The sequence below is a fragment of the Artemia franciscana genome, chromosome 20 (genome assembly GCF_032884065.1).
Source record: "Artemia franciscana chromosome 20, ASM3288406v1, whole genome shotgun sequence".
Classification (NCBI taxonomy): Eukaryota; Metazoa; Arthropoda; class Branchiopoda; order Anostraca; family Artemiidae; genus Artemia; species Artemia franciscana.
In genome coordinates, this window is record NC_088882.1 from 23343121 (window position 1) to 23357418 (window position 14298).

Genomic DNA, 14298 nt, shown 5'->3' on the forward strand with positions numbered 1-14298 from the left:
CCGGTGTCCCGGTCTGTATATACATTCGTTTTTTAGTTTTGTTTTTCTCCTTTATTTTTTTCCTTTTTTCTTTTTTTTCTTTTTTAGTTTATTTAGATTTTTAGATTTTTTAGTTTTTTTATTAGTTTTTAGTTTTTTTGTAGTTTTACCATTTTTTTAGTTTTTTTAGTTTTTTTTTTTACTTATGTCCTGGTCGTCATTTATACTCCCTGTGTCCCGGTCGTCATTTGTGTCTCGGTGCTTTGTTGATTGCTAATTTATATTATATTTATATTTATATTTTTTATATTTATTAATATTTTTTTAGTTTTCTTTTTCTCTTATTTTTCAGTTTTTTCCTTTTTTTTAGTTTTTTCTTTTTTAGTTTTTAGTTTTTTTTTGTTTTTTACCTTTTTTTAGTTTTTTTAGTTTTTTTAGTTTTTTAGCTTTTTTAGTTTTTTTATTAGTTTTTAGTTTTTTTTTTAGTTTTTGCCTTTTTTTAGTTTTTTCAGTTTTTTTTAGTTTTTAGTTTTTTACCTTTTTTTAGTTTTTTTTAGTTTTTTAGCTTTTTTAGTTTTTTTTCTTTTTAGTTTTTTTGTAGTTTTTACCTTTTTTAGTTTTTTTTCTTCTTTTGTATTAGTGTGAAATAATTCAGACGTCATATGCGGACAAACACGACGTCACTCGACAGACAGACAGACAGACATAACCCACAAACAACTTATTTTTATATATATTTATTCATATTTTTTTAGTTTTCTAATTCTCTTTTATTTTTCAGTTTTTTCCTTTTTTTAGTTTTTTTCTTTTTTAGTTTTTAGTTTTTTTTAGTTTTTTACCTTTTTTTAGTTTTTTTTGGTTTTTTTTAGTTTTTTAGCTTTTTTAGTTTTTTTATTAGTTTTTATTTTTTTTGTAGTTTTTGCCTTTTTTTTATTTTTTTCAGTTTTTTTTTAGTTATTAGATTTTTTATCTTTTTTTAGTTTTTTTAGTTTTTTAGCTTTTTTAGTTTTTTTTTCTTTTTAGTTTTTTTTGTAGTTTTTACCCTTTTTAGTTTTTTTCTTCTTTTGTATTAGTGTGAAATAATTTAGTGTGACGTCACCTGATCCACAGATCCACAGATCCACACACAGACAACTTATTTTTATATATCTAGATATATATATATATATATATATATATATATATATATATATATATATATATATATATATATATATATATATATATATATATATATATATATATATATATCTATATATATAAAAATAAGTTGTCTGTCCGTTACGCCAGATTATATTTTCTATATATATAAAAGAAAACAAACTAGAATGTAAAAACTGGAAATTGCATAAATATTTCGAAATATTTTGACAATAGATTAAAGTAATTCGAAAAAAGAAAAATGGTAAAAAACTAAAAAAAAACTAAAAAGAAAAAACTAAAAAAAAAATTAAAAATTGAAAAAATAAAAAAAAGAAAAAACCCAAAAAGAAAAAACATAAAAAAATAAAAAAGATAAAAAACTAAAAAAAACTAAAAAAGCTAAAAAACTAAAAAAAAAGAAAAAACTAAACAAACTGGGAATTGCACAAATATTTCAATATATTTTGACAATATATATAAAAATAAGTTGTCTGTCCATTACGCCAGATTATATCTTCTATATATATAAAAGAAAACAAACTAGAATGTAAAAACTGGAAATTGCATAAATATTTCGAAATATTTTGACAATAGGTTAAAGTAATTCGAAAAAACAAAAATGGTAAAAAACTAAAAACAAAACTAAAAAGAAAAAACTAAAAAAAAACTAAATAAAAAATTAAAAAAAGAAAAAAACTTAAAAAGGAAAAATGTAAAAAAAATAAAAAGGTAAAAAACTAAAAAGAAAAAAAAACTAAAAAAAACCTAAACAGCTAAAAAAAAAGAAAAAACTAAAAAAACTGGGAATTCCACAAATGTTTCAATATATTTTGACAAAAGATTAAGGTAATTCGAAAACCTTAAAACAGATACCCAAAATTTTGAGGTTTATTATCAATAAAAAGAAGAAACTTAAAAAAGAAAAACTAAAAAAGAAAAAAATAAGAAAAGAAAAAACTAAAAAAGAAAAAAAAACTGAAATGAAACTGTATCTATATATCTATATAAATGACGACCAGGACACTCTAAGAGAAATTACAGACTGGGATACCGGGACACAAATGACGACCGGGACACAGGGAATATAAATGACGACCTGGACACAGGGATACAACTCCAACGGGGACGCCGGGGGCACAGGGAGATATATAGATGACGACGGGGACACAGGGAATGTTCGATTAGCAATCACCATCAACAAAGCTCAAGGGCAATCGTTAGAAAAATGCGGTATAGATATGAATACGAATTGTTTTCCCATGGACAATTATTATGTTGCATGTTCAAGAGTTGGTAAACCTGACAATCTATTTATATGGACAGACAATAGGACAGCGAAGAATGTTGTATATTCGCAAGTTTTACGTAGTTAAATATATATCTATATATATAAAAATAAGTTGTCTGTGTGTGGATCTGTGGATCAGGTGACGTCATGTTTGTCCGCATATGACGTCTGAATTATTTCACACTAATACAAAAGAAGAAAAAAACTAAAAAAGGTAAAAACTACAAAAAAAACTAAAAAGAAAAAAAAACTAAAAAAGCTGAAAAACTAAAAAAAACTAAAAAAAGGTAAAAATCTAATAACTAAAAAAAAACTGAAAAAAATAAAAAAAGGCAAAAACTACAAAAAAAATAAAAACTAATAAAAAAATAAAAAAGCTAAAAAACTAAAAAAACTAAAAAAAACTAAAAAAAGGTAAAAAACTAAAAAAAACTAAAAACTAAAAAAGAAAAAAACTAAAAAAAAGGAAAAAACTGAAAAATAAAAGAGAAAAAGAAAACTAAAAAAATATGAATAAATATATATAAAAATAAGTTGTTTGTGGGTTATGTCTGTCTGTCTGTCTGTCGAGTGACGTCGTGTTTGTCCGCATATGACGTCTGAATTATTTCACACTAATACAAAAGAAGAAAAAAAACTAAAAAAGGTAAAAACTACAAAAAAAAACTAAAAAGAAAAAAAACTAAAAAAGCTAAAAAACTAAAAAAAAACTAAAAAAAGGTAAAAAACTAAAAACTAAAAAAACTGAAAAAACTAAAAAAAGGCAAAAACTAAAAAAAAAACTAAAAACTAATAAAAAAACTAAAAAAGCTAAAAAACTAAAAAAATTAAAAAAACTAAAAAAAGGTAAAAAACAAAAAAAAAAAAAAAAACTAAAAAAGAAAAAACTAAAAAAAAGGAAAAAACTGAAAAATAAGAGAAAAAGAAAACTAAAAAAATATTAATAAATATAAAAAATATAAATATAAATATAATATAAATTAGCAATCAACAAAGCACCGAGACACAAATGACGACCGGGACACAGGGAGTATAAATGACGACCAGGACATAAGTAAAAAAAAAAAACTAAAAAAACTAAAAAAATGGTAAAAACTAAAAAAAAACTAAAAACTAATAAAAAAACTAAAAAATCTAAAAATCTAAATAAACTAAAAAAGAAAAAAAAGAAAAAAGGAAAAAAATAAGGGAGAAAAACAAAACTAAAAAATGAATGTATATACAGACCGGGACACCGGGATACAAATGACGACCGGGACACAGGGAATATAAATGACGACCGGGACACAGGGACACAACTACAATGGGGACGCCGGGGGGCACAGGGGGATATAAATGACGACCGGGACACCGGGACACAAGGAATATAAATGACGCCTGGGACACTCAAAGAGAAATCACAGACTGGAACACCGGGACACAAATGACGACCGGGACACAGGGAATATAAATGACGACCGGGACACAGGGACATAACTACAAAGGGGACGCCGGGGTGCACAGGGGGATATATAAATGACGATGGCGACTCAGGGAATGGTCGATTAGCAATCACCATCAACAAAGCTCAAGGGCAATCATTAGAATCATGAGGTATAGATCTGAATACGGATTGTTTTCCCATGGACCATTATATGTTGCATGTTCAAGAGTCGGTAAACCTGAAAATCTATTTATATGCACAGACAATGGGACAGCAAAGAATGTTGTATATTCGCAAGTTTTACGTAGTTAAAAACATATATATATATATATATATATATATATATATATATATATATATATATATATATATATATATATATATATATATATATATATATATATATATATATATATATATATATATATCTATCTATATTCACAGGTGGGACATAGGGACACAACTACAATGGCGCGTAACGACTTACGCGCGCGGGGGGGCTTGGGGGGGGGGGGGGGGGGGGGGGCGCGAAGCGCCCCCACCAACTAGGTGTTGGGGTGGCGCGAAGCGCCACCCCAACAGCTAGTATATATATATATATATATATATATATATATATATATATATATATATATATATATATATATATATATATATATATATATATATATATATATGTATATATACATATATATATATATATATATATATATATATATATATATATATATATATATATATATATATATATATATATATATATATATATATATATATATATATATATATATATATATATATATAACTGGTGCGTTTTTTTCAAGGTTTTTCTTTTTTAAATCCCCCACCTACCTCGAAAAAAAAATCCTTCATTAATACCCATCCTCTCCTTCTGAAAAATCCTGTATACAGCCCTAGTTGTTTCCATCCGCTATTCCCATTGCTATAAATTCTTCTGAATCATCCAAGCTCATTTATAAGGCCTCGAAGTGCCTTTAGGCCGATGCAGGAATTGTCATTTAAAAATCTTATTGAGTTAGCTAAATCATTTAAAACCTCCAGAGTGCCATACCGGAATTTGACAACACGTGATTAGCAGCATTGGTGACAACAGGATATTTCAGATTACTTTTAGAATTTGCGTGGGAACAGTTAATTGATTCCTGTTAAATACAAGTGACATTTCATCAAATAAATGATTTTATTGCCCGTTATAAATAGACATGAAATGTCACACAATGGAGTATGAAATGGTAATAAAAAGGAAAAAGCCTATTCGAACGACACACAAAGTTAACAAAGAACAATTAAAACAGAAAATAAATAAACAATGCATTCAAAGCTTGAATAAGACTATGGTTGTGATTAAATGATGAAGTAAATCGGTGCATTCTTCTCATTACAATCATTAAAGGGTCACAAAAAGTATACTTGGCTAAAATTCTAGTGTCGCGTTTCCAAGGAAATAAAGTAGAAAAATGCGAGTGTATACTAGAGTCTAAAGCTCGACACACATTATGGCTACCAGGAACTAGGGGCTGTCCAAGCTCCCTCAGGGGTTCCCGTAGAGATCATATCCATGAGGCTATGGATATGATCTCTGCTTACACCCTTTTTAAATCCAAACTGCGAATCCGGCGAATAACAACATACATTTACATCATTAATCACAAGCAACTCCATTATTTTACATAAAATAAAAGATACGGTAATTGGACGGTAAGAACAACATACAGAGGGATCTTTACCCTTTTTTAAAACATGTGTCAAAATACCAGTACAAAAGGAGTCAGGAACCAGACCCGAATTAAAAAAGATCTGATAAAGAATTTCTAAATGTATCAATAGACTAATACTCCCATACTTTAAATGCATGTCATATAAACCATCGACACCACGGGAATGCTTTTTCTTGAGATGTAAAATCGCAGAACATATTTTAGGCATGTTTAGTACAAAACCGATATCATGTAAAGTAGAGATTTGCATCCAACTCTTGCTTATATAGAAGTTCCAAATCTGTATCGGGCGGAAAAGACTCAGTTGCGAAATGTGATACCCACTAAGGCTCACTGGCAATATTACAAGTAACCATGTCACTTCTAGATGCACCTTTTGATTTTACATATTTCCACGCAACACTAAGGTCATTACTAACTGACTGGCTAAACTCCTCTGCTATATTAGACTTATGTTTTGAAGCAACTTAATGAACTTGCTCCTAGTAAACGGTCGTACATCGTTGACTGCAGAGTTTCTAGGTCGGCCACACTCACTCCAAAGATTATGCCAGAATTTAGATTGATTACACGCTTCAGATAGTCCACTATTTTCAGACCATTTAGGAGTTTCAGTGCAAACTCGGACCTTACAAGAAGGGACTGCCGAAAATTCAGCGTAACGCAGTGCATGAGTGATCTCTGCACAATAAATGTCGGATAGAATTTGCTTTTCACTCACCGATAGGGCTGATTTCTGAATGAGAAGTTGATAGGGAACTTGAATCTTCTCAAGACTTTCATCTAAGACAAATCAGTAAGTAGACTCATCGATATCATTCCAAGCAGTTTTAACAGTCCATTTTTTAGATGGTTACTTAGAGAGAACACCATTTAATTCAATACTCTTCAAAATAAGTAAATGATCAGATGCGCAGAAATTGAAATCAACATTAAATAGCCCCTTTGGCTTGATATCACTGTTACATAAAATAAAGTCGGGATACACGCTTCAGATAGTCAAGTATTTTCAGACCATCTAGGAATTTCAGGGCCAACTGGGACCTTACAAGAAGGGACCGCCAAGAATTAAGCACAACACAGTGCATGAGCGATCTCTGCACAATAAATGTCGAATAGAATTTGTTTTTCACTCACCCGTAGGGTTGATTTCTGAATGAGAAGTTGATAAGGAAGTTTAATCTTAAGACTTTCATCTAAGACAAATCGGTAAGTAGACTCATCGATATCATTCCAAGTAGTTGTAACAGTCCATTTTTTAGATGGTGACTTAAAGAGAACACCATCTTATTCAATACTCTTCAAAATAAGTAAATGATCAGATGCGCAGAAACCGAAATCAACATGAAATAGCCCCTTTGGCTTGATATCACTGGTGCATAGAATAAAGTCGAGCTCTGAAGTGGAGCCTGAAGAATGGACATATGCAAAAGGAGAATCGTTTTGGATAGCATGTAGATCACTGCAAGTGGTTAGGAATATCTGGGATCTAGGGGAACTAGAATTAGAGAGATCACAGTTAAAGTCATCCATCAAAACGCAGCCTAGACCTCTCGAAACACATCCAGTAACAGTATTAGAAAGTTTCGAACATACTTTCAACTTTTCTTCGGAAACGCTATCTCTGTAATCAGTCAGCATATGAACTGAAATGACAACTATATTATCTATTTTCACTGCAACAGAAAGGTCAGTCATTTTTTATAGGGCTGGATTTAGTCTAACGCTTACAAGAACTGCTACTCCACCAGAAGGTCGTTCCCTACCAGAGTGGGTTGCAGGGGAGCCAAATACCTTAATTTTCTGAATTTTCAGAAGTCTAAGCGATTCTGCTGATAGAAAATGTTCTTGGAGAGAAAGGATATTACTACAACACATGCCACTTTCCACTAGGGGCATTTTTTCAACGACACCACCATTAAGGTTCCAAGATACTACATGGAGAGGGGAATAATTCATTTGAGTTGTAGCTTCTGCGCTTCATGATATTTAAAACTATAGCACGGTTGATTTGGAGACCTAAAGAGAGTGGGTTTCATAGTATTCTGGCAAGGGTCGGTTTTGGTACTCATGTGAGCACCAGCACACCTGGAGCATTTCGTAGGGTTTGTGCACGACTTAGCTGCATGACCATAAGACTGGAACTATAGCAACGCATAGGTGGGAACTTGTACTCCCACAATGACAATTTTTCATAACCGAAACAGGGAGGTGACTGAATTGCCCTCAACAGGCTCTCCTTTGACTAAAACTGTAATTTAAATGACTGGGTTGCTCCTATACGGGACGCTGCTAGACAAGCTGTAACCATATTACGCACTTCTTCATCGGTAGTCTTGGGAGTGATGTGGCGTGCAATCCCAAAGAATGAAGGGCATTTCACAGAGGCTTCGGCAGGTTGTTCATTATTATTCATAGCATCAGCAAGTGAGTTTGCAGCATGCTTATCATTAACCACTACTTTCCAATATTTCTTATGGGGCTTTAGTTCAAGTATACTGAACGCATAGCTACCACAGATACTATCAAGAAAACCTTTACGGGCTAAAGCGTCCTGCAATTCCTTACATAAAAGATTTTTATTTTGTATCCTAAAAAAATTAGATAATAATAGTCAGTGGTATTCAGTAATCCACCGATTAAGACTTATTTAAATGACGTCAATATATTTTTACAAGTACTGTAGTGTTTAGTCTTGAATATTTACTTAAGACAATGCTCAAAACGATGATTTCCTACAGTTCCACCACGCATTGACCATTGAACATTCTGCTCAAATAGGCGTCTATTTGTTTGTAGTACATCTGCTGCTTCTTTGTTCAACGGATCTTCAGGGTTAGGTTCTAAGAAGAGGTATTGGAGGCCAAAAACAACAGAGTTGATAGTCAATATTGGTTTCCAATCTTCTTTAAGGATATTTAAACAAACACTGCCCTCTAAATCAATATTGGGGTGATATACTGCGGTCTCACACTTCACTTTCGGTGCATCATAGGGGTATCCTTGACCAATTTTAACGTTGAAAATAAATTTGCCTCCTTTATAAAAGCTCTCATCAGGGCATATCACGAGCTTAAAATTTAACAAGTCATCTGGATCAGGAAATTCTATTGCACAGGTCTTTGGAAGATTTAACTCGTCTAAATCTTTTTGAATTCTTAAATGAGCAAGTGAAGCTCTCTCTTGAATATGCCTTCCTAAAAACTGTTCTTCTCTCCTTTTGTTTTTTAGGGTAATGAGTTTAAACATGCTAACAAATTAAATTCTTGTGGTTTGTCTTGTTTTCTTCCCTTGTTCCCTTGTTAGTTACGAAATAAATTAAAACTTGTTTTAAAAATTTCAGGATTTTTCTAGCTTTAGTTCAAAAAGTAAAATTGTTACAAAAAAACGCCGAATATTTTTGCAGTTTACATAATAATTTTAGAGATTCTGAACTGAAAACTAAACCAAAATATCTATGCATTTGCATAGGTTATAACCTACGGCATGATGTCATTACCTTACATACGAAAATGCAGTTTTCGTTAAAAAATTAAACTGATTATTTTTAGTTACAAAAGGCACTAAATGTAGAAATTTCCTTCAAAATGAGCAATTATACAGTTCTCTATGATGTTCCCGTGTCATGGCAGCTGTGGAGAAATAAAAAATAGACAGAAAAAAAAATGATGCTTTCGATGCAGAATATCTTGGTTTCTGCCATTTTCCCTGTTTATCAAGTTGTTGGACTGTCCTTGTTGGACACACAATTTTTATTGTTTAATAAAAACCATTTCCAATAGGTTTTTAGATAAAATACACGTTTTTACTAAATTTCTTTAATTCAGTTCTACATTGTTTAATTAAATTTTGAATTAAAGTTGTAATATTTAATTGATACTTCATTTAAACTTTCGTTGATTATGAAAATTTCAGTTTCATACATTCTTTTAAATAAAACAATTTTTTATTTCGATTCAATTTTTTTATCGCTTAATTTAATTTTTAAACTGAATTTTTATTGTCTACTATGTTGAGTAGATCGTGTTAAAAAAAAAAAAAAATTCTGCCTTGAATTATAATGTGTTTCTTTCATACTTTTACACAAACTTTGTTCAAGCCTGGTGATGAGAATAGATAATTTCATCTTTGTAGTTTCAGCTATCGTTTTCTTCTTCGCTTACATCGATATATCAGAAAATTTGTCATCAATCGAGTTCTAATAAATTTTCTCTAGAAACTTCTTAAAAGGTTTGGTCCAAGCCAAGTTAAAATTAAGGCTTTAAAACACCTTAAATCATGTGTTGTAAGTTTGGTCCCAGTGGCATTTAAGATTTTTATAGAAGGGATAATTACATAAATTATAGAGGAGGCTCATTTGGTTGGAAATTGGAAGTTTAATTTCCCGAGAATCAGAGAATTCCCCATTAATTAATTTCTTTTAACAGGCTCTAAAGAAAAAAAAAAATAGTCTGACCTATTCATTCAACAAGTCCCAATGAAGCCATAGTAATTTATTCATCAAAGAATCTGCTCGCGTCTGTTGTTAGTACGAATTTTATTGCTATAGGAAAACAGTGTTGGCTTTCAAAGAGGTTCCTATATCATTTTACATCAGCACCAACTAGATTGGTATCATTCGATACCAATATGAAGGTTAAACTTTCAGGGTGTGTTCAAGGGGATATTGAAGAAACCGAAGGTGCTCTACGCATATTTCTACTATTGCTACTACCCAAGCTAATAATATTAAGTGAAGCTTTTAAGGAATATTTAGGGAGATGTCGAACTAAATCAAAACAAACTATGAGCATGGGAACTTTCAAAAAGGGGACAAAGCGATTCTCAAGAACCTTTAAGACCTTTAAGTTGAGGCAGATTTGCCATAAGGCACTATGTGTATTTTTTTCATACTACCTCTACAGTTATTGTAATTCATGACACTAAGGGTTTTATCGAGCGTTTAGAAAGAGTCTCAATTAAACGAAAAAAATGTGTCCATGCTGGTTTTTAAAAGGGCATATAAGTAATATTAAAGGCTCTGCCGATCTATGATCGGCACAGCCACCGTGACCCAGCACTGTCTGCGGTTAGAACACAAGGGACAATGAGAATCCATATATAGAAGCCTACCGCGTGCCATGCTTGGGCCCAGTGGCGAAGCCACCGGGACCCAGCACTGTCTGTGGTTAGAACACAAGGGACAACAAGAATCCATATATAGAAGCCTGCCGTGTGCCGGGATCCAGCACTGTCTGTGGTTAGAACACAAGGGACAATGAGAATCCATGTATAGAAGCCTGCCACGTGCAATGATAGGGCCTGGCGGTGAAGCCGCCGGTACCCAGCACTGTTTGCGGTTAGAACACAAGGGACAATGAGAATCCATATATAGAAGCCTGCCACGTGCCATGCTTGGGCCTGGTGGCGAAGCCGCCGGGACCCAGCACTGTCTGCGGTTAGAACACAAGGGACAATGAGAATCCATATATAGAAGCCTGCCGCGTGCCATGCTGGGGCCCGGCAGTGAAGCCGCCAGGACCCAGCTAGTATATATATATATATATATATATATATATATATATATATATATATATATATATATATATATATATATATATATATATATATATATATATATATATATATATATATATATATATATATATATAGTTATTCAGTTGAATTTATGGAATTTTGTAGTAATTCATCCACTGAGCTTTGCTTCTTCTTGGACGGCTACTTGTTAAATAACTAGTTGTGTGTTGTTTTTTGTTTAATATTGTTTAATTCAATTCAATTCAAAATTTATTCCTTAAAATTTTCATAATTCTCTTTTTATTAAAATAAAAAAGCACACATTTAAAATTTATTTTGTTTTAAGTAAAGTGCAAATTATGTTCTGGTCCTGAGAAGGCAGGGAAGTTGTCAGCACTTCTCATCCTAATTTTTGCTCACTTTGAGTTTGACTCAGTAAATTATTGTATTTTCTGTTCGTTTTGGGTTTCATTTGTTTATTGATGGTGATTTGTGGAAGTTTTACGCTTGGAAGATTATTTAAATTTATTTCTGCTCATTTTTGGCTTAATGGAGCTCTTATCTTTTCTTTAAAAAAGTTATTCGGTGGAAAAGTTTTAAATTAATTTCTGTCCGTGTTTTATTGACATAGTCTTTTTCACGGACAAAAAGTAATATCTTCTATCTTTTCGGTTTTTCAATAAGAATCCATAGTTTGGCTTGCTATTTGTATGTTGGAATAACTTTTTCAACATTTTTAAATCCAGACACTAGATTTAATTTTATACCTCCTCAAATTAATCTGAAAAATAAAACTTAATATCATTCTCAAAAGATTCTATCAATGCTCTTTGACAACGTGGTTAAACTTACATTCTTTATATTTATTTTAAATTGTAAGAGTAGAAGCAGTGATCGTAGTAGCCCCCAAAATTTCAACTTAATATCTCCAGTCGTTCTAAAAATATTACTAAGGTGTCTTATTGGTAACCATATACACAGTGCCTTTTGATTTAGTTTTAAAGCAACATTTAGTTTTAAAGCATAATGGATCAATTGCATAATTGTGGGGATTGACATACCAAACATCCCTAGAGATATAGTTGCTGGACTGTTCTATTATTTTCAACCAAATGGCTGTCTCAAATTTTGACAGGATGTGTTTGGAAAAAAGTGAACTTGAGAGAAGGGCTTCTTGCCCTCCAATTTGTTTTTACTCTTAAAAGAGGCACTAGAACCTTTAATTTTGAATGGAATTAGCTTCTTTGAGAGTTTTTGATGATATTTTTAACTATTATAGATCGGCACAGCCTTTGATATTACTTACATGCCCTTTTGAAAACCTGCATGGACACATTTTTTTTGTTTAATTGAGACTCTTTCTAAACGTTCACTAAAACCCTTAGTGTCATGAATTACAATAACTGTAGAGGTAGTATGAAAAACATACACATAGTGCCTTATGGCAAATCTGCCACAACTTAAAGGTCTAACTTAATAATGTAAGCCGTTCTTGAGAACCGCTTTGTCACCTTTTTGAAAATTCCCTTGCTCATAGTTTGTTTTGATTTAGTTCGACATCTCCCTAAATATTCCTCTAAAGCTTCACTCAATACTATTAGCTTGGGTAGTAGCAATAGTAGAAATATACGTACAGCACCTTTGGTTTCTTCAATATCCCCTTGAACACACCCTGAAAGTTTAACCTTCCTACCATCAACCGTTCTGATAGGTCCTCTTGAAAACCTGCCTGGGTATAGTGTGCTTTGATTTAGGTCCATACAGTTTCAGTACATTTTAATATTTTTGCCTTAATAATCTTAGTTAAAAGCAACAGTAGATGTAGTAGCAGTAGAATTGAAAGTAGTAGCCTTATCTTTTGTGGCAATGGTAGTAGTAGAAGTAGTAATAATAGTAGCAGTAGTAGTAATATGAGCAGAAGCAGTAGCAAATGGGATGTAAATATTTCCTTTTGGTTAGTTCAACATCCACTACCACAAGCCTTGTTATTTTCAACTTCACACACGAAACTGTTCCTGAGATATTGCTTTTACGCCTTTTTGACAACCTGCATACAGATGGCGTGTTCTGATTAAGTTCGTCCCCCCCCCCTCAAAATTCTTCGAAAATTTCACCTTTACACAATTAGGCATAGTTGCAATAGTAATCTCGGTAGTAGTATTGGTATAATTAGTAGCAGTATTGATAGTGATAGCAGTTGTCCTAGTAGTAGCAATAGCATTAACGTATAGTCTGTTGGTCAGTTGAACATGCCTCTTATAAAGTAGTGGAAGTTTCAACTTAATACAATTAGCCAGAGGGGTGAATCTAGAAAAAAACCTTGGGGGCCACTGTACAAAAGGCGCCAATGTGATTCGAGCGTAATGATAGGTGGAGGTAAAGATACCGCTTTCGTCAGACCGGTTTGTTTGTGTGAATCTGGTTGGTGCTGACGTAAAATGATATAGGAACCTCTTTGAAAGCCAATACTGTTTTCCTGTAGCAATAAAAGTCGTATTAACAACAGACGCCAGCAGATTCTTTGATGAATAAATTACTATGGCTTCATTGGGACATGTTGAATAAGTAGACCAGACTAATTTTTATTTGATTTTTTTTTCTTTAGAGCCTGTTAAAAGAAATTAATTAATGGGGAATTCTCTGATTCCCGGAAAATTAATCCTCCAATTTCCAACCAAATAAGCCTCCTCTATAATTTATGCAATCATCCCTTCTATGAAATCGTAAATGCCCCTGGGGCCAAACTTACAACACCTGATTTAAGGTGTTTTAAAGCCTTATTTTTAACTTGGCTCGGACCAAACCTTTTAAAAAGTTTCTATCGGCTTCAAACTGGATAAGTGATCAGAATTTTACTCAGGGTAACTGCAGCAAATGATTTTTCATTTGGCTCACATTCACTCATGACAGAAGTTTTTAATTTCTATGAGCTGGATAAGTTATCGGAAAAAGAGAACTCGATTGATGACAAATTTTTCTGATATATCGATGTGAGCGAAGAAGAAAACGATATTTATGCAAATGCATAAATATTTTGGTTTAGTTTTCAGTTCAGAATCTCTGAAATTATTCTGTAAACTGCAGAAATATTTTGCGTGTCTTTGTAACAATTTTACTTTTTGAAAGAAAGCTAGAAAAATCATGAAATTTTTAAAACAAGTTTTAATTTATTTCCGTAATTAACAAGGGAACAAGGGAAGAAAACAAAA

At 31.9% G+C, this 14298-nt stretch overlaps 1 protein-coding gene across 1 annotated transcript; it reads right to left on the reverse strand.

The window, feature by feature from the left end:
- Nucleotides 1-7251: 7251 nt before the first annotated feature.
- On the reverse strand, nt 7252-9570 carry LOC136040269 (NEDD8-conjugating enzyme Ubc12-like). Its single transcript, XM_065724505.1, has one exon. The coding sequence runs from the start codon at nt 8819-8821 to the stop codon at nt 8276-8278; it is 546 nt and encodes a 181-aa protein (XP_065580577.1). The 5' UTR covers nt 8822-9570; the 3' UTR covers nt 7252-8275.
- Nucleotides 9571-14298: the final 4728 nt, after the last annotated feature.